We start from the raw sequence: 27,717 nt of genomic DNA on the forward strand, positions 1-27,717 counted from the left end.
AAGGACGCGACAGTCTGGACTCAGTGGTCACCCCACCAGCACAGGTCCTCCAGGCCCTCGACTGGTGGCTCAATCAGCAGGAAGTGTGCAAAGGGATCCCTTCCACAAGCCTTCCCTGTCTCTGGTAACAGACGCGTCAGCGCTGGGTTGGGGTACTCACCGGGCGACTTGCAGGCCTCTGGTCCCAGGACAAGCTCTCGCTCCACATCAATATAAAGGAGTTGAGAGTGATGCGGCTTGCATGCCAGACCTTCCAGGCGCACTTGCAGAGTCAGTGCATGGGAGTCATAATGGACAACACGACTGCTATGTTTTATATAAACAGGCAGGGTGGTGCCCATTCCTCTCCCCTATGTTGGGAAGCCCTCCAGCTGTGGGAGTTTTGCATAGCCCACTCAGTTCACCTGGAGGCAACCACGAGGTCCTTCCGCAACCATGAGTGGTCCATCCAGCCAGACGTCATCCTCATCATCTTCCAGAGGTGGGCAATTCCCCACATCGATCTCTTCGCCACTCGAAGCAACAGGAAGTGCCAGCGGTTCTGCTCCTTCTGAACCACAGCCAAGGTTCCATCGCGGATGCCTTCCTCCTGTCATGGTTCGACCATCTGCTATAACGCATTCCTGCTGTTTTCGTTTGTACACAAAGTCCTGCTCAAGATCCGCAGGGACAAGGCGCGGCAGTCATACTAGTAGCGCCGGCGTAGCCACGCCAGCACTGGTACACCACCCTCTTGGAGCGGTCAATGAACGTCCCAGTCATGCTGCTGCTGTTCCCAGACCTGATCACCCAGGACCATGGTCATCTTCGTCACCAAGACCTCCAGTCTCTCCACCTCACGGCCTGGAAGCTTCATGGTTAAACCGCATGGAGCTCTCGTGCTCCGTCAGGGAAGTGCTACTCAGTAGCAGGAAGCCCTCCACTAGGGCCACCTATCTGGCAAAGTGGAAGAGGTTTACAATCTGGTGCTCCCAGGCCCCCATTCCTCTCATCCTGGACTATCTGTTACACCTTAAGCAGCAAGGCTTCGCTGCTTCTTCCATCAAGGTACACCTACTAGCAGGTATCTCTGCATTCCACCCAGGAGCAGCTGGGTGCTCCCTCTTTACCAACCCCAGGGCTGGCCGCTTCCTCAAGGGCCTGGAGTGTCTGTACCCACAGGTTCGGCAGCCAATCCCTGCCTGGGCCTCAACCTGGTTCTCTCCAAACTGATGGGGCCCTCCTTCAAACCGTTGGCGACCTGCTTGCCCCTTTATCTATCATAGAAGGTTGCCTTCCTAGTTGCCATTACTTTGGCAAGATGGATTTTGGAGCTCAAGGCCCTCACCTCTGACCCTCCATACACGGTCTTTTTCAAGGACAAGGTGCAGCTTAGGCCTCACCCAACTTTCCTTCCAAAGGCTGTGTCACAATTTCACTCTAACAAGAACATTTTCCTGCCTGTGTTTTACCCCAAACCGCATGCAAGCAGTCAGGAGCATACACTCCACTCTCTAGACATTCGCCGGGTGCGCGCCTTTTACTTCGAACACATGAAACCATTCCGAAAGTCGAACCAGCTATTTGTGGCAGACCAAATGAAAGGCCTCCCAGTCTCGCTGCAGAGGATCTCATTGTGGATTACCTCCTGCATCCACACCTGCTATGAATTAGCCAATGTTCCAGCCCCGGCTCTCATGGCTCACTCCACAAGGGCACAGGCATCATCGATAGCATTTCTGGCCCAGGTGCCAATCCAAGAGATCTGCAGGGTGGCAATGTGGTCTTCAGTGCATACCTTTGCCGCTCACTATGCCATGACCCAGCACACTAGAGACGATGCAGCCTTCGGCAGGGCAGCGCTCCAGTCTGTGATTCCATAACTCTGACCCCACCGCCTAGGTAAGGCTTGCGAGTCACCTATTGGAATCAATATGAACAATCACTCGAATAAGAAAAATAGTTACTCACCTTCTCATAACTGTTGTTCTTTGAGAGGTGTTGCTCACATCCATTCCAAACCCAGCCACCTTCCCTTCTGTCGAAGTAACTGGCAAAAGAAACTGATGAGGTGCCGGGTCGGCATGGTCAGATATTGAGTACCATGGAGGCGCCACTCCAGGCGGCTCCGCAGCCAACCCGACAGGTGCTGCTAGGGGAAAAAACTTTCCGATGACTGTGCACGCAGCACGCATACACCCTAATTGGAATGGATATGAGCAACACATCTTGAAGAACAAGAGTTATGAGAAGGTGAGTAATCATTTTTTTCCTTCTGAAACTTAAAAAAATTTTCTATGGTCTCTTCTCACAAAGAAGGGCACTCTCTTGCTAATCAAGCTTTCAATTTCACTATACATTAGCAATGAAATGAATGGAACACTCAGTTCCAGGTATTCTTTCCTTATCACCACCATGTTTACGGATCGGATTTATATTATTTGCTATAGCATAGTAAAAAGTGTTTATGTATTGCAGTGGCTCCTAAAGGCACCAGTCAGGGATCAGGGTCTAGGAACTATACAAACAACCAAAAGATGATCGCTACCCTAAAGATCTTAAAATCCAAGTAAGTATAAGATAAGAGACAACAGCTGGATACAGATGTTAGCAGCACAAGATAAAATGAGACTATTATGAACAGTTGTACGCAGAGAAGACCGGAAGAGGACCTCTGTATAAGCGCAAAAGCTTCTCTCTCTCACCAAAAGAAGTTGGTCCAATAAAAGATATTACCTCACCCACCTTGTCTCTCATTATGAACAATGTCATAAGCAGTGGTCACAGCACACCTGCTGCCTACCCATTTTCATGATGTTTTGTACCTTTCAGTGCATATATAACATTTTCTAAGTTTATTTAGATACCACAGAATTCTAATAATGCCTAAAACTAACCAGATTTTACTTACGCCATGCTAAATGATGGTTTAGCATCCTGATCAGAGAGAGATGCAATGGTATGCTGAGGAAAACCTTAGGAGCCAAGAAAAATATTACATCACTATATGAATTGGTAACATACAACAAACAATTTCCTATTTGAGTGGAGAAGTTAAAAAGTTAGAGGTTACTGTTTAAAATATTTCGTGTTATTACAGAAGTCAATGCACCGTTTCCTAGATACTAAATCCATCATTAGTGTTCTCTTCCTACTTCTGCCTCCAAATCCTGTATTGCATCACCTTACAAAAACATTTTTTTTTCCCCACTTAGCGTGAAACTGACAAACCCCAATTTTTTTGGCAAACAATTACAGAGAAAATTAGGTGAGATAGTAGAGAAGGAGAAAGAGCAATGTATTAAAGGGAACTATGGTTCAAGTCAGAAATTAAAGGGAACTAATTTAATGTTCAGACTTCAGAGACATGATCCCTTTGAGTGCAGTGTGATGGTTAATACAATATTTTCTGGAGGTCCTAAGTAGCTTCCAGTCCACCTGTGGTAATTATTTTTATAGCTCATCTCAACCAAGGAGATAGTTTTTCTTATTACTGTTCCACTGATTAGACTGAAAAAACAAAAGCTTAAATCATTTAATTATAAGAATGATTACACACAAATGTCTACTCTGCGTGTATTTAGTCACTTTGACGAAAGAAAAGAAAGTTGTTTTAAAATGGGAAACAAGCCTGTACAGAGGCACAGCAGCAGAACATTGTGCTGCTACTTAGCTTCAGGCTCACACTCCTTCCGAATTCGTTCTCTATCATGAGGAAGCAAAGGAGCTCATTCCAGTTGTTAGAAAGGAACAAGCTGACAAGATTTCTCCTAATATATGCCCAATCAGTTAATCACAGCAATACGGGCATGAATTTAAAAGGCTTGTGGATTTTGGCCTAAGTACAGAAGGCAGTCATCATGATAAAATGGCAAATAGAAATACAAATGGAGAGGCACACTTTTTAGGTTTATCATCTTAATATTTTACATATCACATTTTTCCACTACCGCACAAAGAAATATTGTGTAAAATTTGTTACTACCCACTTAAAATGGAGTTTTGTCTCTTTTTTGTTTCAATTTTCAATGTAAATAGCTAAATGGTTTGTAGGTATATTGTTAAATATGTTAAATCCAGTTTGCTAAAACTGAAAAATTAAAGTGAAAACAATTATGCATCAATATGTTTTTCAGATTTCAAACAGCTTCCTTGTTCATATTACTTTAATACATAAGACACAAAAGAGGATGTTACACCAAATATTCTTAAATCTTGCACTTAAAATTTAATAAAACAAGATCCTACCCATTCGAATAAGGGAGCATTCAGAACTTGAACTGGCAGGTGGAGGGCTAATATGATGCATCAGCAGCTCCTTATAGTGGCTTTCATCTAAAATTACATGGTATGTTCCTACCATGGAGAAAGAAAATGCATGACTCTCCGCTGACTCATTTAGTAAGAATAGGTAAACACCACAATCATAATACCTGTTCAAATAAAGTATGGATAGTTTTACTGAGATCAGAACCATGAACAAGAAAAAAAAAATTGGAAAAATCAAGTTTAGGCAAAACTTGAAAACAGTTTAAGCAAAAATGTATAATGCTAATAGTGCAAAATATATGGGGATGTTACCTATAGTTACTACTTGTATATTTAAAAAAAAAAAAAAAAAAAGTATGACTGTGTACCTCTAAAAAGTTAGATAGTGAGAGCCTACCTTTCCCTCTCCACACTAACTGATACAATGCAATTTTTTTTCCAACTCACCATTGTAGTCACTAATGGTAATATATGTTTAACAACTTTAATATGATACAGTTTGCCTACAGACTTTTTCAGGTATCCTTATTTCTTTAGTCATCTCTCTTCCAAATCAGCAACTATAGTTACATATCAAATTTACTGAATTTGTATGACTTCTTTAAACAGAGGGAGCAATTATGAAATATTCTCTTAACACAACAGTATGGTAAAAAAAAAAAAAAAAAAATACATCCTCTTTAAACATCAGAATTTATTTTTAAAAAATTGTCAAATCTTTCAGACTTACTTTTAGACTTAAACGACTATTACTGACATATGTTCAGAATCCGTCTATATACTTACCACCCGTTTCTCGGGCAAGTACAGTACAAACTCGAACTTCAGCAGATAGGCCGATGACAGATACTCTGATCTTAACTGCCTTTAAACACTTCACATAGAAAAACAAAAAACACTCAAATGCATCAGCAGAACTGAAAACTGTAAAAGGTATATACTTTTAAATTGAAAATGTAATCACAAAAATGATGCGTCAAAAACTTTTTTTTTAAGAAGTATTAATTCTTCACTTCTCTACCTTAATTAGATCATAGATATTAGATGGATCACACGTTGTCAGGCTACTGAAGATAATCAAAACCTCTCTGCTTGTATGTCCTGGCATGTGCCTATAGAAGGTAAAAAGATGTATATTTAAATTAGCTATAAACTAAGAATATAACAATTACATACACATATGTTGAAGTTTGATGCTGTGGCTTTTTAAGAATCCCCAAGAATAACATTTCCTAGTACTCAGTTGTACAAAATTCAGAAAAACACATGGCTAATGCCCACAAACACCAAAGGATGCTGTAAATCCCTCAGAGAACTGCTCCTACAATAAGGTCATACTTTTCCAAAATCTAACCTACTGAAATAACCCTTTCAGTTGATGGCTTGTTATAGTTCTTGAAGTTATCCCACCACAGTCCTCCAGGGAAAAATTAGATTCAGTCTGACACCACCACAACAAATCATCGAGCATTTTTCTTTTTTAAAAAACATTATTCTGTGGCCAATTCAGAGATGCAAATCTATGACGTCTTTCACAGAGAGCAGGTCCCCAAAGTTTCCAGAGTCTTTCTATCTCTCTCACTTCCACATATCAGAATACAGCAAATGCTTTAAGATAATATTTTTTCTTTTCAATTCCCAATAGAAAAAAAATCACCATCAACTCAGACAACAAGCTTCTTGTCTTTCCTTTTGAGGCTTTTAACAATTTAGAACCACTCTAACTAGCCGTCCTAGTAACTTACTGAAATGTCCACCACCACCTTTACTCTGTCATTGTTCTTGGCCTTTCTTGCTCACCTGTCAGACTCTCCCTCAAACATCCATTCTTTCTCTCATGCCACTTATTTACCATGCAAGCTCCCTCCCAGCAAAAATCTAAAACGCTACTATTTTAAAACTCACTTTTCACGTAAAACATACAAAACCCAGCCAGATGACCCTGGCACAGGTGGTAAGCTGTGACTGTTCCTCTTCCCCCTCCTTCCTTTTCTCATACCTTTAACTAATCCCCACTCCTGCCATTCCCCCCGACCCTACCTCTACAGCCAAATTAAAAATAAATAGTTAAAAATAAAAAAATAGGAAGCTAACAAAACTGATGATATTCCATCATCCTGTTCATTTACCTGTCTTCTATATCCCGATTTCCAAACCTTCATCTGTTATTAGATTTTAACCTTTCTAGGATAGGGACTATGTTGTCTTCAGCTGTGTTTGTACAATACCCAGCACAATGGGGCTTGGATCCTGAGTGGGGCCTTTACACGCTATCATAATTAAAAAATAATTCATCAACTGCTCCTTTTGCTACAGGAACCCAAGTTCCATTTGTCCTAGCCTCATAGTCGAGTTCATTAAAACCATTCCTACAGACCATTACTTACACCACTTTTCCATTTGACTTTACAGCTTGGATTGCTCCATGAAAAGTCTGTTCATATCTGAGGAGCTGAGCCACTTACTATGCAGAAAACAAATTTTAATATGTTCTTTGCTTTAATGGATATGCAGTTAAAAGTTCAAAATCTGCACTTTTCAGCTCTTTGCATGTAATAGCTGTGGTCTTGACTAGCTCTTCAAAGAACAGAATGAAATCCTATACACAAATCCTCAAAGTGTTAATTTTGGCAGTAACGGTTTCTCTAAGGTGCTGAAACAGAGTTAACCAAAAGACAAGGGAACATTTGATATTTATGTTATAGATATCTAACAGTTATGTTTTGATAAATACTTTGTGCTCTTATAGAGACAGAAAACCAAAAGTTCCCCACTTCTTACTAATATTAAATAATGCTTCCAATTTTTCGTAACAATTACATACTCCCATCTGAACAGCAGCATAAACAGGTTTTTGTCTGGGAATATTAAATGCTTTATTTTTTTATTTTTAAATGACAATTATGTTGACTGTGCATTGTACAAAGCAGAAGTTAGTTATCTGTATTGCAATAACACCTCAAGGTATCTCAGAAGGATCAGTGCAGCACTGTGCAAGGCATTACTCCCAAACACAAATACACTCCCTGCCACAAAGAGCTTACAATTAGCGTTTTATCAGTTTCTGTTGTTCCAAAAAGAATGAAACCTATAATAACCTACATATACTAACTTTAAAGTCTGCATGGCCAAATTTAAAGAGTTATACAGAGATGGTTCTCCATGGCAGGTCAGATCTACAGCTTTCTTCAGAGCAGTTGTATGCTTTCTTGGGTTTCCTATAAGTAAAAACAAAACTCACCTGAAATGGTAAGATTAAAAAAACACCTTACAATTGTACATTTTTCTGTTAATTTATATTGATACAGTATGAAATACATAAACAAAATATCCTAGTGTGAACTGTATCAAATTGTTTTAGTAACAATACTATTTAGTACTTACATTGTCCTTTACATCCTCAACACACTGTACAAACATTAAATCATTCTCAAAGCACCTAAACAAGGTAGTAGTTATCCCAATTTTACAGATGGCTTAGTAGACAAGGAGTGGTTAAATGATTTGCCTGAAGCCACACAGTTTGTTAGTGGTAGAACATACATTAGAAATCAAGAGTTCCTGTTTTTCAGCATCATCTCTAATCCACTAGATCATAAGGCCTCCATTAACTACAATTACAAAGTTAAAACAGATAAAAAGGAGAGAAAGAAAATAACCAGTATCGTAAAAAAGGTGTTTTTCATATGATATGTGAAATATTGATGAGGGAGAAATAGGAGAAGGCTGTTCCAAACGGGAAGAGCTCCTAGAAGACGGCTCTCGCACTGAATCATGAAAATGTATATAAAAGAGGAAGTTGGTGAGAGAGGAAAAAAAGAGAGCAGAAAGCGCAGGCAATAGAGAAATTCATGTGTTGGCACTCAATACAAATTACATGCACAAAGTTATCAATACTGAAATTTGATTTCTGCTCTTAAAACATACGTATATTTATATTCCTAAGCATAAGTAGACTTCCTGAACAATCAGAAACTTATCTCAAAACAGGCTACAATCCTGCAATTAGATCCACTAACATGGACCCCTACACCTTTCTGGCGCTCTACTAACTTCATTAGGGTCTGCCTGTATGGAACAAGTTGCAAGATCAGGGCTGTAGAGTGCAACAGTTATAGTGATGACAATGATTCTCTAATACAAAAGGATATTTCTTTCCTACCTGAAAGTTCTGTCAGCTTTTCAGCTCTTTTACTCTTAGTTACAATTATACCAATCTGCAAGAAATAGTTCTATTAGTGAGTTATCATCAATTTGATCTACATTTTTAGTATACCCTGTGTGTTGTTATATAGATCTTTTTGGATCAGTGCTAACAATACCCACATATTTCTCTACAGCCTTTCTTTGCGAACACAGTAATTTAAAACCAGCTCTCACCTTGAGATACAGGAAATTACTAGCACAACTCCCTTTGTATTAAGATGAAAATATATTCTTAATTCTTCACTCTATTGGTACCCCTAACCCCTAAGGACTAAAATGTCTCTTTATATCCTTTTTCTGGCATTAAGAATGCAATTCCAAATCCTAATTGTGTTAGCATTTGTACTTCAGAAAACTGTAAATCAATATTCAATTGATTTCTCATCTTCACCATTTAAGAGGGAAAAAAACATTACACAAGATCGGGGGAGAAAGAGGAAAAGACTACTAATATTAATTTAAAATAATCTGTTGAAAAATGTTTAATTAAAATTAAATGAAAACTTCAAAATAGTTCTTCCAACTTTGTTTTCAGACAACTGCTTAATCAGTAACAATTAATCTGATTTCCCAACACAGGTGTACAGACCTACCTGACTAATAGGATTCTGGTCAAAGTATTCTTCAACAAAATATTCCAATAACTATAAAAAAAGGTTCTGAGTATTAAGATAATTAAACACATCAGTTATTTCATATCTGTTAAAATGACAGTACTTATAAAACCATTTAGAACCTTTAAACACCCCCCATCCTCCCACCCTCTACCCGCAACACTCCTTGGATGCACAGTACCTTTCAGAAACTTTAGAAAAATCTCAGCTTACATTAAGTACATGGTAACTATACTAGGGTTATTTCTGCAGCAAATTTAAAATAGATCTAACAGCATTAGTTAGAATTAAGACAACAGCTGAAATTTTAGTCTGTAATACAGATCAGTGGCAATGATTACTGAGTTATTTTCTGCGACCAATAATCTTGTTAACAGAAATTAAGGTCCCAATCCTGAAAATGGTTGTGTACACACATTTAACTTTAAGCATGTGTGTACACCAATGAAGTCAATGTTTGCAGGAAGAGATCAGGGACTAAGTCATATTCAGCCAAACTTATTCTACCTTCCATATGACTCAAACTCACTAACCAAAACTAAGCAGTATTTTGGTTAACACGTGGAAGATTAGAGTTATTTTGAACAGAGGGTCTTCCCCATTCACACAAAAGAAATATTGATAATTACTTAATTTTTAAAAAGCTATGAAGTTTAAACAAAGTGTGTTCCCCTAATTCACACCAAGGACCTTACATTATCTATACTTCTGAACACATGGAAGATATTACAGCAGTGGTGGGCAACCTGCAGCCCGCATGCGGCCCATCAGGTAATCTGATTGCGGGCTGCAAGACATTTTGCTGACATTGAGCATCTGCAGGCACAGCCCCCCGTGGCCACGGTTCGCCATTCCCAGCCAATGGGAGATGCGGGAAGCAGCGGGCCGCAGGAACATGCTGGCTGCTGCTTCCCGCAGCTTCCACTGGGAACCACGGCCACTGAAAGCTGCAGGGGGCCGTGCCTGCAGTAAACATCAGCAAAATGTCTTGTGGCCTGCAATCAGATTACCCTGATGGGCCGCAGGTGGTCCACCACTGTATTAGAGGGAAAAGAGAAAAATGGAGTATTTGATTCAGCAAAATGAGAAAGTTTTTCCTATGTTGGCTAAAATTATTGCCATAAATACGGCACATAAAATGTTTTATTTGTATAGGAAATCAGAATGATACACATTTTAAAACATAATTTTAATGCTTAGTGTTGTCAGGGCAACATCTTATCTCCATCAAGTTCAGTCCTCTGTAGTTAGTCATACCTATCTAAACTGGAGTAAGTCACTATCACAGCCTCAATCAGGACCTATGAAGCATATTTTCAGCACAAAAAAATAAAATTTATTTTTAAGAAGTGCAAAGTATATTTGTTCTCTTTCCACTGCATGCTGTGGGTGATACCTCACAGTCTGCCAACTCTCACATTCTTTGTATGGCACTTCCTGTTATTTAAACTTCTCCACAGCCCTCCTAACATAATTATTACTACTACTGTAGTGCCGAATGATGCCAAACAGCCCCATTGTACTAGCTATTGTACAAAATAAACACAAAGACAGCCTTTACCGCACAGAGTTTGAAACAGTGTTTCCCAAATCAGTGGTCCCAACCCACCAGTGGATTACAGGAATGTTCTAGACGGATCACCACAACCAGGGCCAGACTAACCCATCACTGCACATACACTTTCATACACTTCTCCCAGCTGGGTGAAAGTGGGGGGTTGGAGAGCAAGCCCATCCCATATTCATCCCATAGCGGCAGCTTCTCTCCCATGGGGCTGAGCCCAGCTCCCTACTCCAGGTGTTGCAACCTGGTACCTGGGATTGCAGTCTCACCCACGCAAATTTGGTCACCATGGAGGGGAAGCAAGGCCAAATTTGAGAGAGAAGTGCTGTGCCCCCCCCAGCGCACCAGGTCACAACATCGGGAGTGGGACACACCCTGGATAGGAGCTGCCACTGCGGGATCAGTGCATGGTGGACTCACTCTCCAAACGTGCCCTTCCTCTCCTAGTCCTCGCACTGGGCCAGGATTAGGGTTGCAGCGCCAGAGCAGAGGGTGCATATATGTAATGGTGGGTTACAAAAGGGGAAGAAAAAAAAAAAAAAAAGACCAAATGCTGTTGGTGAGTCGCCTTAGTACGAAGTCTGGGAATCACTGATCTATAGTTTGGAAAATATGCAAGACAAACAACAGACAGAGGGAAGAGGCAGATGGGAGCATTAACATAAGTATTAGTCAAAGGTAGTTGCAATCCTCTTCAAGCCCAGATGGATGTGATCTGCAGACATCACAACAAAGGAAGATGAATATACTTTTGATAAAATAAATACCTTTAAGGTACACGTAAGCCTGTTAGGTTTTAAATCTTGGTCCTCCATAGTTCTTGATCCATCTACCACCACATAAAGGTGACGCATCTGAATCATAATCATTAAGGATATTAATTCCACAAATTCTTGGTTTGAAACAAACAAACTTTTAGAACTCACATCAAACACATTTATAAGACAGTAATTTAAAATAACTGCTGTTTATTTCAAGTAAATTAAATAGACAATATGTATAGCCTTCTCTGTCACATTGGCAATATTTAGAGTACGGAACAGCATAATAGTCTTTACGGATTCTTTGGTGGCTGCTGATTAAAGAGGTTAAGTTCCTCTCCATCCTCCCTTTACAATGTGAGCAGAGATCTTCTCCTGATAAATGATCACTGTTCTCATCATCTCTCAAAAGATGGATTATGGAATAATAATATTTTGTATTTATAGCATCACTTCAACTGAGGAAGTCAGTGTTTTACAAATCAATCAGTTCTCACAGCTGGTTTGAATTAAGCTAGTACCATTATGCCCATTTTACATATTGGGAAACAGACTCCAAGAGGTTGTGTGATTCAACTGTATCACAAAGCAGGTCCTACCAAAAAAAATAGAACCCAGGTCTCTTGAATATCAGACACTTTCAATATTTAGCATACCACACACCAACTCATGAAAGTCAAAACAATTGTCTGTTGGGACAGAAAGAAACCTCAAACTCATGCACATCAAGTCAGTAAAAATATTTCTTAGATTTGATGCCACTGTTTTCTGAAGAGGGAAACAGTGGCATCAAATACAAATAATCTCAGACACAACAAAACTAGATCTAACAGTCAAGGGGAATATATAAACATACCATTCCAAGTCTAACTTGCCCATGGTGTTCAAAGATTCTGTTAAAAATACAGAAGAATTTGAGCTAAAACTATAACATGGGATTCTAAAACAGCATCAGTAACTAAGGCCAATCCTACAGTTACATGACATGCTAAATTACCATTAACATCAATTCATTTAAAAGGGATGAAAGATTAGGTTCTAAATAAGCATACAACTAGGGCTGTGAAAAACTGTGGAGCGCAGAGGCTCAGTAAAAAAAAAAAACAGTAGAGTCTTATCAAATTTTAATGGAGTTATTTGTTTTGAACTTCTTTGCCACTCTGAAGTATTTACACAAACATAATATATTTGAAAGTTTGGGGTTTTTTGACTTAACATCTGTGAATGAAAACTAGCCTTTGCCTAGAATGTTTTTAGACACAGAATTTTAAACAAAATCAATTTATAATTTGGTGCAAACAACACAGAACTAGGCAAATATCCAGCCAGTCCAATAATGAACAGATTAAAATAACCTGTATATCAATATTTTGTTAGATGGCATACAAAGATGGACTCTGCTATTTACATTCAGTTGTCTAGTTGCAACACACTGCACTACCACATATAGAATATAAGTTTAGGACCCAATTTCTTTGTGAGCAGAGATATGAACTACCCAGTATCAATGTCCTTAAACAGGTTGAAAAGAAATCTCAAAGTACTCTTTCTGGCGCAATTAAGTACAGATGGAACTATGGAAGGGGAGGCTGAATCTAAGACACAGAATGTTAAAAAAAAAGGAGAAAATAGAAAATATGTTTACTTATAAATATTACAGTATGTTTAATCTATCCTATGGGAACAATTTTTTCTCAGTGTAATTCCTTTGACTTCAACGTAGTCACTCCAGAGATGAGCTTTTCCTAATGAGTTCCCTGGGCTTCAGAACTTCAGAACTGACTACTTACCTTTTTCTCTTTGCCTTAAAAAGAATGTCCTCTATAGTTGCTTTCAGTGACCCAGATTCATCTTCTTTGAGAACCTCCCTACAATGAACAATTTATTACATAAAAGTTAGATTAAAGTCTCTCTCTTAAAATAAAATAATTAATAAAATAAAGCTTACCATGTTCTTTCATAACCCCCTTCCCAGCGTTTGGTTCTTTCAGGCTCGTCATCCATGTCTGTCGGTCTGTCCAAAACTGCTTACTTACAATACTGTTAAGGACAATGATTATATCCTTATAAATAAAGGTATTTTGATAAATTCTGTCTGATTATGTGCCACAGAACATTGGAACTAATACAATGCATCAGTCTCTGTGTTGACAATAAAAATGTGACTTAAGATGCTGAATTACTTTTGTTAAAACCAGGTCCCCAGTCAATACTAACGTGCAGGTGGCCCTTTGCCCTGTGCATGGGTGAGCTCCTGAGCGAAGCGGTGAGTGTACAACAGCTGAACAACGCCGCGCCGCGGAACACGTTCCGTGCGTTTATTGTGACCGGCTAGTTTTTAAGTCAATGACGCTCACTCCCACGCCCCACAAAGGGGAGGGCAGGGCTGTGATTTAAAGCAAATTAACTTTCCTAGAGAGCCAAAGGGGGTCCCGAGAACTAGAGGCGGGGCCAGTCTGCCTGGCACCGTTACCCGGGGCCCCAGGGAGAGGCGGGGCCGAGGCTGCTGGCCCGGGGGCCTGTGCGCAACTCTACTTTCCCCTCCGCCCCGACCTGCTCCTGCCACCCGCGCGCCCCGCTCTCCCAAGCCGGCCAGGGGCGTCAGCGCAGCCACTGCAGCGTCGGGGCGACGCGCGGATCCGAGCGCACACCGCTGACCTGCCAGGACCGAGCTCGAGCTCCCCGGGGCAAACTCTCGGAACCAGCCCCCGCTCGGTGCGTTGCAACTCGTCCGACCGGCGCGCCGGGCCGCGGGAGGAACGTTCCGGCTTCAGGAAGGGCCGGCCTGGAACGGGGCAGGGAGTGGTGCCCGGCCCCCGGGGGGAGCTACACGGGGGTAACACAGGGAACACCTCTCCCTCCAACCGCGCCCCGGCCGGGCTGACCCTGCGTCCAGCCCGTTACTGTACGAGGCGGTTGCCGTGTATCGGCCCCAGCCGGCAGCCCCCAGGCGCTGCCCGAGCTACACGGGAGCCCAGCACTGTCCGGACTGAGCTGCGGCCCAGCGCTGGGGCATGTGGTGTCCGCGCTCCTATCTCCACGGGCCCTGCTCGGCCCGGGAGGAGACAACTCTGAACCTGGCCCCAGACCCCGCTGGGCTGGACGCTTGCAACTGGCTATGGCAGGGGTATTGTGCTAGGCTCTGCAGCCTCCACTGCTGGCCGCCGTCAGCCAGAGACAGGACTCCGGCTTAGATGGACCCAGAGCCGAAGCCGCGGGACCGGCAGATCACCCCAGAAACGCTGCGTGAGCGCCGGGCGCCCGCAGGCATGACACCGAAAGCTGCCTGACTGCCGTGCTTGGGGCGGCAAAAAACATAGAGCCACCCCTGGATGGACGTTAAGGCGGGTCTAGCCTCGCACTTCCTTGGTTCCTGCCAGGGGAAACCGTCCCCAGACAGAGCTGTCCTCTCTCGTGGCCTCTAAACCTTTGTTCTATTTCACCCATTAAGTTCAAATCTGTCTGCAAGGTAAGAGGAGTTAAGTGGCAGTTGCATAAAGACCAGTTCCAGCTTTACATGAAACACAAATAGCACCATATCCCAAACCCACGAAATAATTCAGCACCTGGTTGGTAAACTGCGTGAAACTAAACCCAGACAAGTCAGAGCTGCTGTGAAGAAGAGGGAACTGTTTCAAATTATTTGTCACCACCACCATGGCAGATTTGATGAGTATAACACACAATATAGCTAGGAATTAAGAGACACTGAAAAGCTCTGCAACATGTGAAACTCTCCTATTAGGCACCATACATCATCATAAGCACAATCACCTTGGGGCTTTGGTAACTTCATTAGCTTCCAGTGAAATACCAGATTAAGTTTAATGTCCTGGTCTTGATCTTCAAAGCTGTCAAAAGATTGGACAAGTGGTCTTCAATACTGCCATCAAGCTGTGCTCTGCAAGAACAAAAGTGAGATTAGTGGGAGCTGATACAGCAGCTGATAGTTAGCTGTGATACTCCCTTAAAAGCTAAGATTGGGACAAACCTTGCCACTTTCAGAATAAAATACAAGACATCTCTCTGCCATAACTTACAATATTAAGAAATATTTAATAAAAAAAATCCATGTGCTGGGCAAGGAGGTATTTATATCTATAATATTCTCTTGATTAGAGTTTGTAAGGCACTCCAATATTGACTGTCAAGTATCAGGGGGTAGCCGTGTTAGTCTGTATCTACAAAAACAACAAGGAGTCTGGTGGCACCTTAAAGACTAACAGATTTATTTGGGCATAAGCTTTCGTGGGTAAAAACCTCACTTCTTCGGCTGCATAGAGTGAAAGTTACAGATGCAGGCATTATATACTGACACATGGAGAGCAGGGAGTTACTTCGCAAGTGGAGAACCAGTGTTGACAGGGCCAATTCAATCAGGGTGGATGTAGTCCACTCCCAATAATAGATGAGGAAGTGTCAATTCCAGGAGAGGAAAAGCTGCTTCTGTAATGAGCCAGCCAGTCCTTATTCAAGCCCATATTAATGGTGTTGAATTTGCAAATGAATTTTAGTTCTGCTGTTTCTCTTTGAAGTCTGTTTCTGAAGTTTTTTTGTTCAATGATAGTGACTTTTTAATCTGTAATAGAATGACCAGGGAGATTTAAGTGTTCACTTACTGGTTTATGTATGTTACCATTCCTGATGTCCGATTTGTGTCCATTTATTCTTTTGCGGAGGGACTATCCAGTTTGGCCAATGTACATGGCAGAGGGGCATTGCTGGCACATGATGGCATATATAACATTAGTGGATGTGCAGGTGAATGAGCCCTTGATGGTGTGGCTGATGTGGTTGGGTCCTCTGATGGTGTCGCCAGAGTAGATATGGGGACAGAGTAGGCAACGAGGTTTGCTACAGAGATTGGTTCCTGGGTTGGTGTTTCTGTGGTGTGGTGTGTAGTTGCTGGTGAGTATTTGCTTCAGGTTGGGGGGTTGTCTGTAAGCGAGGACTGGCCTGCCTCCCAAGATCTGTGAGAGTGAGGGATAATTTTCCAGGATAGGTTGTAGATCGTGGATAATGCGCTGGAGAGGTTTTAGCTGGGGGCTGTATGTGATGGCCAGTGGTGAATTCATTTACAAATTTAACACCATTAATCTGGGCTTGAATAGGGACTGGGAGTGGCTGGCTCATTACAGAAGCAGCTTTTCCTCTCCTGGAATTGACACCTCATCTATTATTGGGAGTGGACTACATCCATCCTGATTGAATTGGCCCTGTCAACACTGGTTCTCCACTTGCGAAGTAACTCCCTGCTCTCCATGTGTCAGTATATAATGCCTGCATCTATAACTTTCACTCTATGCATCTGAAGAAGTGAGGTTTTTACCCACGAAAGCTTATGCCCAAATAAATCTGTTAGTCTTTAAGGTGCCACCAGACTCCTCCTTGTTCCAATATTGACTGTGGTGGTTAGCACAGCATCTCTACTGAAGACAGACTGATCTAGTTTAGATACAGAAGTAGCCTTACTCTAGGTCAAATAATAAATCACACAACTGTTAGTTCCCAACTCTAATTACTTGACAAAGATCCAGTTCTCCAAAGACTGTTTATATAGTGTGAATACCCCCAAAATCAGTGGGACTACTCACAGGGTTTAGAGTTCTGTAGGTTCATAAATCTGTAGGATTGGGGCAAAATTCCCATCCACGTAGATGTAAATTAATCTTGTTTCCCATATAATACTTGGTCATTTGCTATTATTCACATAGTGCCAGATTGGGGAGGTATCATGCCAATTGTTCATAAATAAATTTGTTTCATGAGGAATGTATTGTCAAGGAAGTATGATTTTCCACCAGATTAAAGCACTACTTCTAAAAACACCTGTGTAAATCATCTTTACTTTAGTCATTAACTGAAGTATCTGAGAGGTAGGATTTATACATTAAAATGCAGTATTATGCGTAAGCAGGGCCGGCGCAACCCATTAGGCGACCTAGGCGGTCGCCTAGGGTGATAACATTTGGGGAGCGGCGGCCGGATCTTCGGCTGCCCCGGTCGGCTGCGGTATTTCGGGGGGGGGGGGGGGGAGGGGACCTTCCACCGCTTCTGTCAGGGGTGGTATTTCAGGGGCGGGACCTTCCTCCACCTAGAGCAACAAAAAAGCTGGTGGCACTCCTGCATGTAAGTTATTGTACATCTATTTTTTTCATTTGTTGAATGTTCCCTAATGATACTATTATAGTCTAGAGCAATGGCCCCAAATAGGGTAGTAATACTCTTGTAAGACACAGAGTCTGTAATTCAGGGGTTCTCAAACTGGGGGGTTGGGCCCCCTCAGGGTTTGTGAGGTTATTACATGGGGGGTGTCGCGAGCTGTCAGCCTCCACCCCAAACCCTGCTTTGCCTCCAGCATTTATAATGGTGTTAAATATATAAAAAAGTGTTTTTAATTTATAAAGGGGGGTCGCACTCAGAGGCTTGCTATGTGAAAGGGGTCAGCAGTACAAAAGTTTGAGAACCACTGCTGTAATTTTTACTTCTACACCGTAGAGTAATATATTTGATATGGCTCTATGACTAATCAACTAATTAATAGAAAAATTTTGAACAAACAAAAAGTTAATAATTTTTACAAATCAAATAGAATCTCAGACTTTGACCTCAGAATGCTTTCCCTGGGGCCAGGAACCTGTTTCACTGGGATAATTTACTTTGTTTAGGATTTTTTGTAATAAAACAGCATTACAAAACCTAGGGACAATTATTTGACTCCTACATGAAATCTCCCAACATTTATTACATGGAACAACATTATTATGAGTGGTCTGTGGTAATTGCTATGAGGAAGAGAAACTGCATTTTTCTAAGGATTTAGTAGTTTCTATTTTTTTAAGTGTCTAAAATAGTCTCTCATGCAAACTCATTGCATACTCTATATGGAAACCCTTAAAAATAATTTATTTAAGGATTCAAACTTCTGAAAATTACTGGCTCCTATATATCTGACAGTTCTTGGTATCAAATAAACTTTAAACCCTTTCCAGATCTTGTGTTCAGGTCACAGGGGCATTTTCTAATAAACTAACCAATATTTCAAGACAGCATGCTCAAGTGGACTACACATGGTTTTAAGCCATTGTAATCCATGGTTGACTGATAGACTTCAAGACGGTCATATCACTTCTGCTTGTCTTAGTTTCCCTATGTATAAAATGGGGATATTTCCCCACTTCACAGCGTGAGAGATGTGGACTGAATGCTGTTTGTATAGTACTCCTAAAATACAAGGTGGTGAGAAAGAATTGAGATTACTCTTCATAAAATGGCTGAATCTTAGTAAATTTTAACTTAACAGAAGTGTTCCATTGTTCAAAGAGAAGAATTCTCAACCTATTAGAATATAATTTTAATCATCTTTTAACACAGTAGGAGAACGATCAATAAAGAGTCCTACACCTGGAATCTTCCAGCATTTAAAATCTTGGGAGTGCTTTCACCCAGTGTTTGTGCAGTCCAGTGTTAATGCAAATCCAGAATAGCAATATAGTCTTGCACAAAACAGTCATCACAAGGATTTCCTGGAACGCGACTGTGACACTGCACCCCATATTCTTCATAGTGATATTATGTGATTATGACATAATTATGATGTATTGTATGCAAGATAGGTTGTGAGATATCATTGAAAAGGTTATGATTTACTGAATATGATTATCCTATTTGTATGCATGTATCATTTTTGTATCTGAAGTTAGGAATATTGACTATGCATCTATATTACAAATGTGTTTATACATGGGGAACACCCACTAGACAAAAGGCTCTCAGATGGTTGGCTAGGAAGGACCCATTCAGGTTAATGAGCCATTAGGAGAAAACAATAGGCCTTAGAAGGTGAGCCTTCCTGAGGATGCTACAGAAAGCCTCCAAGTTATGGCTGCTGTGACACTAGAGGGACATGTGACCAGAACTCCAGCATGGGAGATCAATATTTTTCCAGTGGCTGGCTTGGGAACCAAGCTTTGAAACAAAGGGTATATCTACACTGCAAAGTTATCAACAAAACTTTTGTCTTTCATGGGTACTAAAAAAAAAAAAAAAAAGCAGCCCCCCTACCCCCATGAAAGACAAAAGGTCTGCCAATGCAAGTGGCAGTGTGAACATGGCTTTGTGGGTAGGAGCACTCTCCTGCGGACAAAGCTAATGCCACTTACGGAGCTGGAAGTATTTTGTCAGCAAAAGTACCAACAAAGAGCCTTTACATACGCTGACTTTTAGCGACAAGGCTGTATCAACGCAGCCTTGTCGCTAAAACCTGCATGGTGTAGACAAGCCCAAAGGGTTCCTGCCACATGCAAAAGCTATTGAAGGCAGGGGAGTGACATCATTGTGGTTCTTCTCTGACTCCCCACCCAAAGACTCCTGGAAACACTTGAGGAACAAAGACTCAACTGGGGGAAGTGCTGGACCCAAGCTAAAGTGTCACCTGGTGACTCCAAACTGTAAGCAAGTGCAGCTTACCCCTTATGAATCTGCAGCCTGCTTATATCATTACTTAGGGTGAAGATTTGCTATTCATATCCGATCTATGTAGTATATTAAGCTTAGTTTGCATGTTTTGTTTATTTGCTAGGTAATCTGCTTTGATCTGTTTGCTATCCGTTACAAACACTTAAAATCTCTCTTGTAGTTAATAAACTTGTTTTTGCTTTGCCTAAGACCAGTGTGTGGGAGTCATAACTCGGGGTAAAAAGCTGTTGTATATTCCTCTCCACGTTGAGGGAGGGGGCAAATTTAAAGAGCTGTACAGTTCTCTGGGCAGCGCAAGTTGGTATAATTTTGGGTTTAAAATCCAGAGGAGGTGCATGCCTGAGTAGTTAGGAAGTTCCTTAGCTAGAGCCTTCCCATGCAGGGCTGGTCACAGTGTCTGCATGTAACTGCAGCTGGGTGTATCCCGACCTATACGTGGGCTGGGTAGCTTGTCACAGCAGTACAGTGTAAAGGGAGCCCAGGCTGGTGGGTCAGGGGGACTCAGTGGAGCCCCAGTTCCACATGGCACCCGGGGGAAACCCATCACAAGGACATTTCCTCCAGATCAAATGCCTTGTTCACCACGGTGCCTGTTGTCATGCTAGTAATGTTTCTGTGGTCCGTTTGAAAAGATTTCACTGACAAAGAACTGATGGAAGCTATGTACTCAGTCTTGCATCTGGGTGGCCTATCTTATGCCTTTCCAAGAGAGGATGGGCTTCAGCACAGATACTGTAGAGCTTATGAGGAAGTTTTCAGGCAGTAAGGAATACAAATAAGACTTCAAGACTAAGATACAAGCCTTTGACTGAACACACAGTCTAGTTCCTTGTAAGGACTACAATAAATAGGTGGGTGAAAATATCAAGTACAGTCCCATTTAACTTGAGTAAGAGTTTAAGTTGTACTAGGTCATTGCCTGCCAGAGCAGTGGGTGCAGAGAACTGAGAGTTTTATATATAAACAGGCACAAAGCCCAGTGAATGAAGTATATTCCCTCTGAGAAACCAATTTAAAATGGCTTGTGATGCTTCTGAAAACATGAGGTATAGATCAGTCAGAGTTAGCAACCCCACTGAAGAGTAGGTGCATCAGCTAACACGTATCTTTTATGTTTTAATGGGTATCCAGATAATGGAAAAATATGTATTCAACTTTGACAGCTTTATTGATGTGAAAGAAACTGTAGTGAAATGCTACATGTTATGCTCAATCTACTAAAGTGAACGGCTGAATGTAGAGTGTTTTTTTTCAGTTGTGAGTTAAAAAGAAAAATCACTCCATTTTACTACAGTTCTTGGGTAATGTTTCTGTAAGTGAAGCCTTCCAAAAGAACATATTACTAGATAAACAGCCAACCATGTGCACTCACATTTTCAGAAATATCACCTTCTTAAAAAACAAGCACTAATTAATATGGTCATTGACTGCAACAGGCAGCTAGAATTTACATATCAAGAAAAGATGATTTTCAACACACTTGTTTAGTAGGAACATATAAAGGTTAATAGAATGAGTGCTTCTCTTTAGCTCTCATTTCAGCTTCACTTAATGAACTCCAAGAAACTGATATGCAACTTGGTTTAATTATACAGCTTCAAAAACAAGTGAAAACATTAGATGCAAGTCAGTAGTAGTCTTTGTATGTACATAGTATTTGTCTTAATCATGTTGACTAGATATCCAATTGAAATGCAGCTGCTTTACTTGCTGCATGCTACTAATTATGTCAGATAAAATTTGGCCCCAAATATAGGTTTTATAAAACCACACACCAATAGAAATATTTTCACTATTTTATTTTAAAATTCCAATGGAAACAGATTAAAAGAAACCCACATTATTTCCTTGTACTATTTGCAACCCAAATATATTAGCATTGGTCCAGCACATGAGAATGAGAGTCAAATTGACTAAGAGGACTAATCTATTTACATCATCCAAACAGTGTGAAATGCAGAAGGAAAAAAAAGTAAAATCAGATTTGTTGTAAAATGGTTTTATTGAAGGTATTCAGTAACATAGGCTAAATATGTTTTTAGAAGCACAAACTTGCTTACCCTTTAAGAGCAGTTAATGTGAAAAATGATTTACTTAAAAAAAAAAAAAACTATATACCACAGACAATTTAAGTATCACATCAAAAATGTAAGGGTGCAACTTACAGAAAATATTGTTTTATTAGGTATAAAGTGTTCTGGAATTTCCATGAAGAGTCACTTCCTCTTCCTTTTAAGAGAATATTTAAAAACAAAACAAAAAATTAGCAGCTAGCATGGGAATTAAGCCTAAAAAAGGAAGATTCAGAACTTTATTAAAACCACCGAACTTCACTTTGGTTTTAGTTTATTTAGGCCCCTACCGAACTATTTTAATTACAATGATCAAAACATTTTGGCTGTTTAAAAAAAATGGTCAAAGTTAATTGCATCAGACAATGGATTGACTTAGTTCTGCTAAATAAACCATATTTAGCAGAAGACAACTGCTCACAGGAACATCCAGATTCTGCACATAGTCACACAGTTACAAATCATATGTAAGCCATAAAAAGATTAACTGGTTATTCTAAATACATGCCTGTACAATAAAAAAAAAAAAATCTAAAATACAAATGTAGATTGCTTTTAAAAAAAGCAAATATATTCACATTTAATTTCACGTTTTCATTAGTTACACACTACATTGGTCTCTAATACACTTACTTGTGCAACTGAACTCATTCCTAAACAAATGATTAATCATGACCCTACGAATGGAGTGGTTACAGTGGGATATAATGCACACTGCAGAAGTGAAATTTTTAAGGCCCCAGAGCTTACTGTTTATGTAAGCAACACAGATCCAAATGTGTTGCAATTAGGAGCCAGAAGAGATGCTGCATTATCTGGAAACTGCTTTTCAAAATTAGGGCATACCATGTGGAGTAGAGAACAAAGCTGGGGAATGAGTCAATATGCAGACAAGGGCAATAATATTTAAAGTCCTCAACCACTGTTGAGGAAGAGAGAGAGAAGTCTGCAACTTAATACTAAATAAGTCAAACTTTTAGATAACAAACCTTGGACCTGAATTGTTCCCAGGCAAAAATGCCAGGCTTCAAAATGGAACAGATTCCTTGTCTGGTTTGTTAGAGGCTGTACTCGATAGTAAACAAGGTATCAAAATTTGTTACATTGAGGTAACTAAAACTGAGGCTGTTGGTGGGGTGGGTTTTTGTTTGTTTTTTAACCAATAAGACAAAAGGGGTTTTGCTTCTCAGCTGCAACCAAAGCCATTTTATATCCCATTGTTACAAAACTGGACATAACCTATTTAATGATTCTAATTGTTTCCTTCTTTTCTCCTCTATGATCTCCGATTGTCATAATCACTGACCATCCTTTTTACGTGCGACAGTTTACTCTTCAGTTTCTTGCACTGTGCCTTTTTGTTCTTATAGTCTGCTGACTAAAAACAAAAACACAAACCAAATGTGGCATTAGACCAACCAGAATTCTCTACAAGTGTCTAAAAGTAATTTTTTCATATGAAAAGTGCTCTAGGGCTGCACATTAATATAAAAATCCATTTTAAATAAAATTATAAATCTCAGAGTTATAAAAGTCAGTAAATATCAGTTTGAGTCCTATCTGAAAAAGGTGCCCAGGAATCTAAGCAGCTCATCTGTTTACACACAATTCTGGCAGTTTGTATAATGACAACACTTGGACTCTTAAGTTACTTTTGTACTGTAAAAAAGTACTCCTGTTGTTTTACCAGCTTAACTAGCCTGCTGTAAGAAGAATCCATTCTTATAGGAACTTCCAAGGTTTTGGGGAAGAAACCACACACACAAATATGTGTATTGGTGACCACCAAGTAGGGAATCATATGTAAATAAACCCGGACACAGTGTGATCAAGAGAGAGGAGTTGCAACCAGCCGTCCTATGCAAGTCCAAAGCAGCTTCCCAAGTACCAGTAGCAAAAATATTGCAAATACCTAGGAAGTACATAGTCTTTTTTTGGGATTGGGGGGTTGGGGGTGGCGCTAACAATTTTTTAAATCTTGAGGTTGGCAGTACTGGAGTTGAAACTATTTGCCTTGTGTTCTTTCTTTGAGCATTCAGTGTTCGTTTTTAAAGCTTTGTTCTGCAGTCATGAGGGTTAGAAACTATTTTACTAAAAAGCTGACAATCTCATCTAATAAACTAGTTTTATCAACTGGGGCATTAAGACTGACACTAAATATCATGAGACCTGCTATAGAGTTGTGAGAGTTGGCAACATTTCATCTATTGTTTCAAAAGTGACAATCAGAAGATACTGTTCTCTCATGTATGCAGAAGTTTCAGATTTTGATTAGGTAAGAGTTGAACTGTTATTTAACTTCTACAAAGATAAAACCAGCAAAGATAGGAAAGACCTGTTTATCCATTCAGTATCTCCCTGCCAATGCAATCTTAGTCCCTTACCAAAGTTTGCCTACAAACGCATAGAATTTGACAGACTAAATCAGGAGAAGCCCAATACTTGAAAATCAGGAATGTTGCATATTAGGATTGAGGGACAAGGGAATCTTGCCCCACACTTAAACTTTGCCAGTGCTTTATTAGTCCTGCTATTTAATGGGCATTCTGTCTGCCTAGAAAATGCTTTAAGCATATTGAAGTCTTTACTCAGTTGCCATTAATTCAGTACTGTGATAGCTGGAGTCATCTCCTCACCACAAACACCCATTATATTATGGTCATACTGAGAAGCATCTCAAGGTTTTGAGGTGGTTTAGGCCAATTTCAGTCCTGGTATAAGCAGTCACAACTAGAACTGACTGACTACACTGGAGATGTGCCAAGACAGAGTTAGACTTCTTGAATTTACTGCTCAAGCCCAAGTTAGAGATCTGCTAAAAGAAAAAGTACTTGGCACCTGCTTCCAGTGGTTGTCACTCTGCATGTGAGTTGGACAGGGAGAAAAGGAGGAAGAATTTTTTAAAAAACACAAAAAAAGTTAAGTCCTTAGAAATAACAAACAAGAATAAGAGAACCTTATGATACTTACTGCTTTTATATCCTTCATCCTATTGTACTGATCAGCAGCAACCTATAATTAGGGAGAAAATTAAATTAAGTAGGTCATGTCAGTGCTATGAACAATACAGATTTAACATCCTATTACATGGTTTTGAGTTGTTAACCATACATTTGGAAAAAAAATCTAAAGTTACAAAGAAAGGCAGTTGAACTACAGAGGATGTAAAAATAGTCTTTGGATGTCAGCCTGCTAGACAGTCTGAGGGATTTAGAGCTAGAAATCTATTTGTGTTGGCATGTACCATATATCCTATCCTCTCTTAGAGGAGAAAGGCCCATTTAATAAAAATCTAAAGGAGGTTGGGAATGATATTCAAGGCTGGACAAAAATGCTAATATTGACCGAAGAAATCATCAGTATTTCTTCCAGTACATGAATAGTTTTTAATCCCAGGCCAAGATCTAAAATTCTGGAGCAGAGTCTAAGATATATGATAATCATACTATCAAAATATCAGGAATTTCTCTCACCCTATTTGTAAGAGTTTTCCATTTACAAAGATCTTCAGTATCCCATCAAAATTTTAATAAAACCTCTAAATTCTGAAAAGTTCCTTTTTCAAATTCAAATCCATTAAGTTTTGCAAGATCAGTTCACTAACTTTAAGTTTACTTGCTACATAGTAATTTGTATGACAAAGCTAGCATTCACTGGTACATGGCACATATTTTTGCATACATTAATTAAGCACCCTACCCTTCACCCCTTCCCCCAAGATATCCTGCATAAACATTCAAGTTATCCATGGAAATACCTTATATTCCTCACTGTCTTCACTGTAGTCATCCAACTCTTTATCCAGTCGAGAGAGTGTTTTACTGACTTCATCAAGTTCAGCTTGCAAACTCTTATATTCTTGTAATCCAGAGTCAAAGTCTCGCTTATATGCTTGCCTTTGTTGATCTGTTGTTACTGGTGGGTATTCCCTAGGGGAAGATTTGGCGACGGGGGAGGGAAGGGGGAGAAGGAGAGGGTGGTGGGGAAAAAAAAAATCACTTGTTACATATGGTATGGGCAATCTTCAGCTGTATAACAGAAAGCGTTTGTTCATCCATTTGATGGAGGGTGAGAGTGCATGTTAAGTTTTGGATGAAAGTTACTGCTCCTGACAGAGAAACTAGTGGCACTGGTAGGGCCACATAGCAAGCTACTTAGTACTTGTTAAGTCTTTCTCCTTTAAGTTAAAAGAGCCCTTTAGTACTTGCTATTTTCTCTCTGTTAAGGTATTCTGTAATCACATCACCTCTCAATCTCCTTTTTGATAAACTAAATAGACTGATCACTTCAAATTTCTTACTACAAGACCTTTTCTCCAGCCCTCAAAGTATTTTTGTGGCTCTCTTCTGTACCTTCTCCAGGGTTTCAATATCCTTCTTAAAACGTGGACCCCAAAACTGTATGGAATAATCAAGTGTCAATCTCATCAATGCCATATACACCTCTACCCCGATATAACGCTGTCCTCGGGAGCCAAAAAAATCTTACCGCGTTATAGGAGAAACCGCATTATATCGAACTTGCTTTGATCCGCCGGAGCACACAGCCCCACCCCCCTGGAGTGCTGCTTTACCGTGTTGTAGCCGAATTCATGTTATATCGGGTCGTGTTATATCAGGGTATAGGTGTATAGAAGTAAAATAACCTCCCTACTCCTATTAAATATTCCCTGTGCATTGTTTTAGCCTTTTTGCCAGAGCACCACACTGGGAGCTCATGTCGAGTTACTTGTTCACTGCATTTCCTAAATCCTTTTCAGAGTCACTGCTTTCCTGGATACATTCCCCCATTTTGTAAATATTGCCTGCATTCCTTGTTCCTAGATGTGTAACTTTGCTTTTGACCTTATTAACACACATTCTGTTTGAATGGGCCCAGATTATCAAGCAAACCAGATTGTTCTACATGATTCCCTGTCATCATTACTTACCATTCCAACAATCTGTGTGTTATCTGCAAATTTTGTCCACAGATTTGCTTCCAGATCATAGATAAAAATGTGGAATAGCATTGGATCTAGTACCGCTCCCTTCCGACCACCACTAGAAACACCCTCATGCAACTATGATTCCCCACTGATATCTACTTGCTGAGATCTGTCAGTTAAACAGTTCTTAAACCATTTCATGCGTGCTCTCTTCATATTGTATAGAGCCAATTTTTTAAATCAGAATGGCGTGCAGTATTAAAAAGCAAAGTATATTACATCTACATAGTTACTTTTATTATCAAACTTGTCAAACAAATCTGACTATATATTTTGGAGGAATACAGGTCTTTGCAAGACTTGTATTCCATAAAAATCACATTTAACTGGCATTATATTTAGGCTTCGATATTATCTTGAAATTATTTTTAAAAATTAATGGTTTATTGTTAAGCTTTTTTTTTTTTTATTGATTACATTTTCACAATTGCAGGAAGTCATGCAGGGGTTAGGTGATTATTTAATGACAGATGTTGAGATTCAAAAAGTTAGAGTTTTACAACTGTTAAAACAAAAATTGTCAGCATCAAATGTCCAAATATTCAAAGTAAGTATCCTTAAATCAACTACATTTCTCAAGCAGTATTTTTATTTCTTCACCCATCTGTAAATTTTGATCATTACTGATGGAAATATTTTTTTTGTTGCTTTGCATATGAACAGTGAAATTGACATTTAATTGATAAAAATCTAACCTTTCCAAGCCTAATTATATTCCTATCCTTTAATTCAGTATTAATTGAATCCCATATCAGCTTTTCCATTATTTTGCCCAGGATTGATGTCC

The 27,717-nt window shown here is 39.9% G+C and overlaps 3 protein-coding genes and 1 long non-coding RNA gene across 9 annotated transcripts in view; 2 read left to right on the forward strand and 2 right to left on the reverse strand.

Moving 5' to 3' along the window:
- LOC117879484 (survival of motor neuron protein-like) overlaps positions 1-2,684 on the forward strand; it is a 30,693-nt gene extending 28,009 nt beyond the window's left edge. Inside the window, exon 9 of the mRNA XM_034774704.1 lies at positions 2,458-2,684. The gene's annotated coding sequence lies outside the window, so the exon portion shown is untranslated. The remainder of the gene's footprint in view (positions 1-2,457) is intronic.
- Positions 1-14,633, reverse strand: part of LOC117879483 (general transcription factor IIH subunit 2) — a 29,062-nt gene extending 14,429 nt beyond the window's left edge. The window contains exons 1-12 of one of the 6 annotated variants that reach the window (XM_034774700.1): positions 14,052-14,633; positions 13,342-13,433; positions 13,184-13,261; positions 12,250-12,286; positions 11,400-11,486; positions 9,048-9,098; positions 8,411-8,465; positions 7,361-7,466; positions 5,270-5,360; positions 5,035-5,122; positions 4,228-4,335; positions 2,891-2,954 (exon numbers count right to left, since the gene is read on the reverse strand). In XM_034774700.1, coding sequence (XP_034630591.1) covers positions 2,891-2,954; positions 4,228-4,335; positions 5,035-5,122; positions 5,270-5,360; positions 7,361-7,466; positions 8,411-8,465; positions 9,048-9,098; positions 11,400-11,486; positions 12,250-12,286; positions 13,184-13,261; positions 13,342-13,397 — 821 coding nt within the window. In that variant the 5' untranslated portion in view covers positions 13,398-13,433; positions 14,052-14,633. The other 5 variants (XM_034774694.1, XM_034774699.1, XM_034774698.1 and 2 more) reach the window with 5 other exon arrangements.
- A 4,433-nt stretch (positions 14,634-19,066) lies between these two features.
- The window catches only part of LOC117879441, a 44,387-nt gene continuing 35,736 nt past the window's right edge, over positions 19,067-27,717 (forward strand). The window contains exon 1 of the long non-coding RNA XR_004646269.1: positions 19,067-19,843. This is a non-coding gene — a long non-coding RNA (uncharacterized LOC117879441). The remainder of the gene's footprint in view (positions 19,844-27,717) is intronic.
- OCLN (occludin) overlaps positions 21,693-27,717 on the reverse strand; it is a 29,005-nt gene continuing 22,980 nt past the window's right edge. Inside the window, exons 7-9 of the mRNA XM_034774634.1 lie at positions 25,701-25,872; positions 24,914-24,955; positions 21,693-23,321 (exon numbers count right to left, since the gene is read on the reverse strand). Of these exons, the coding sequence (XP_034630525.1) occupies positions 23,220-23,321; positions 24,914-24,955; positions 25,701-25,872 (316 nt within the window). The 3' untranslated portion in view covers positions 21,693-23,219. The remainder of the gene's footprint in view (positions 23,322-24,913; positions 24,956-25,700; positions 25,873-27,717) is intronic.

Source organism: Trachemys scripta, chromosome 6 (genome assembly GCF_013100865.1).
Source record: "Trachemys scripta elegans isolate TJP31775 chromosome 6, CAS_Tse_1.0, whole genome shotgun sequence".
In the NCBI taxonomy this organism is placed as follows: Eukaryota; Metazoa; Chordata; order Testudines; family Emydidae; genus Trachemys; species Trachemys scripta.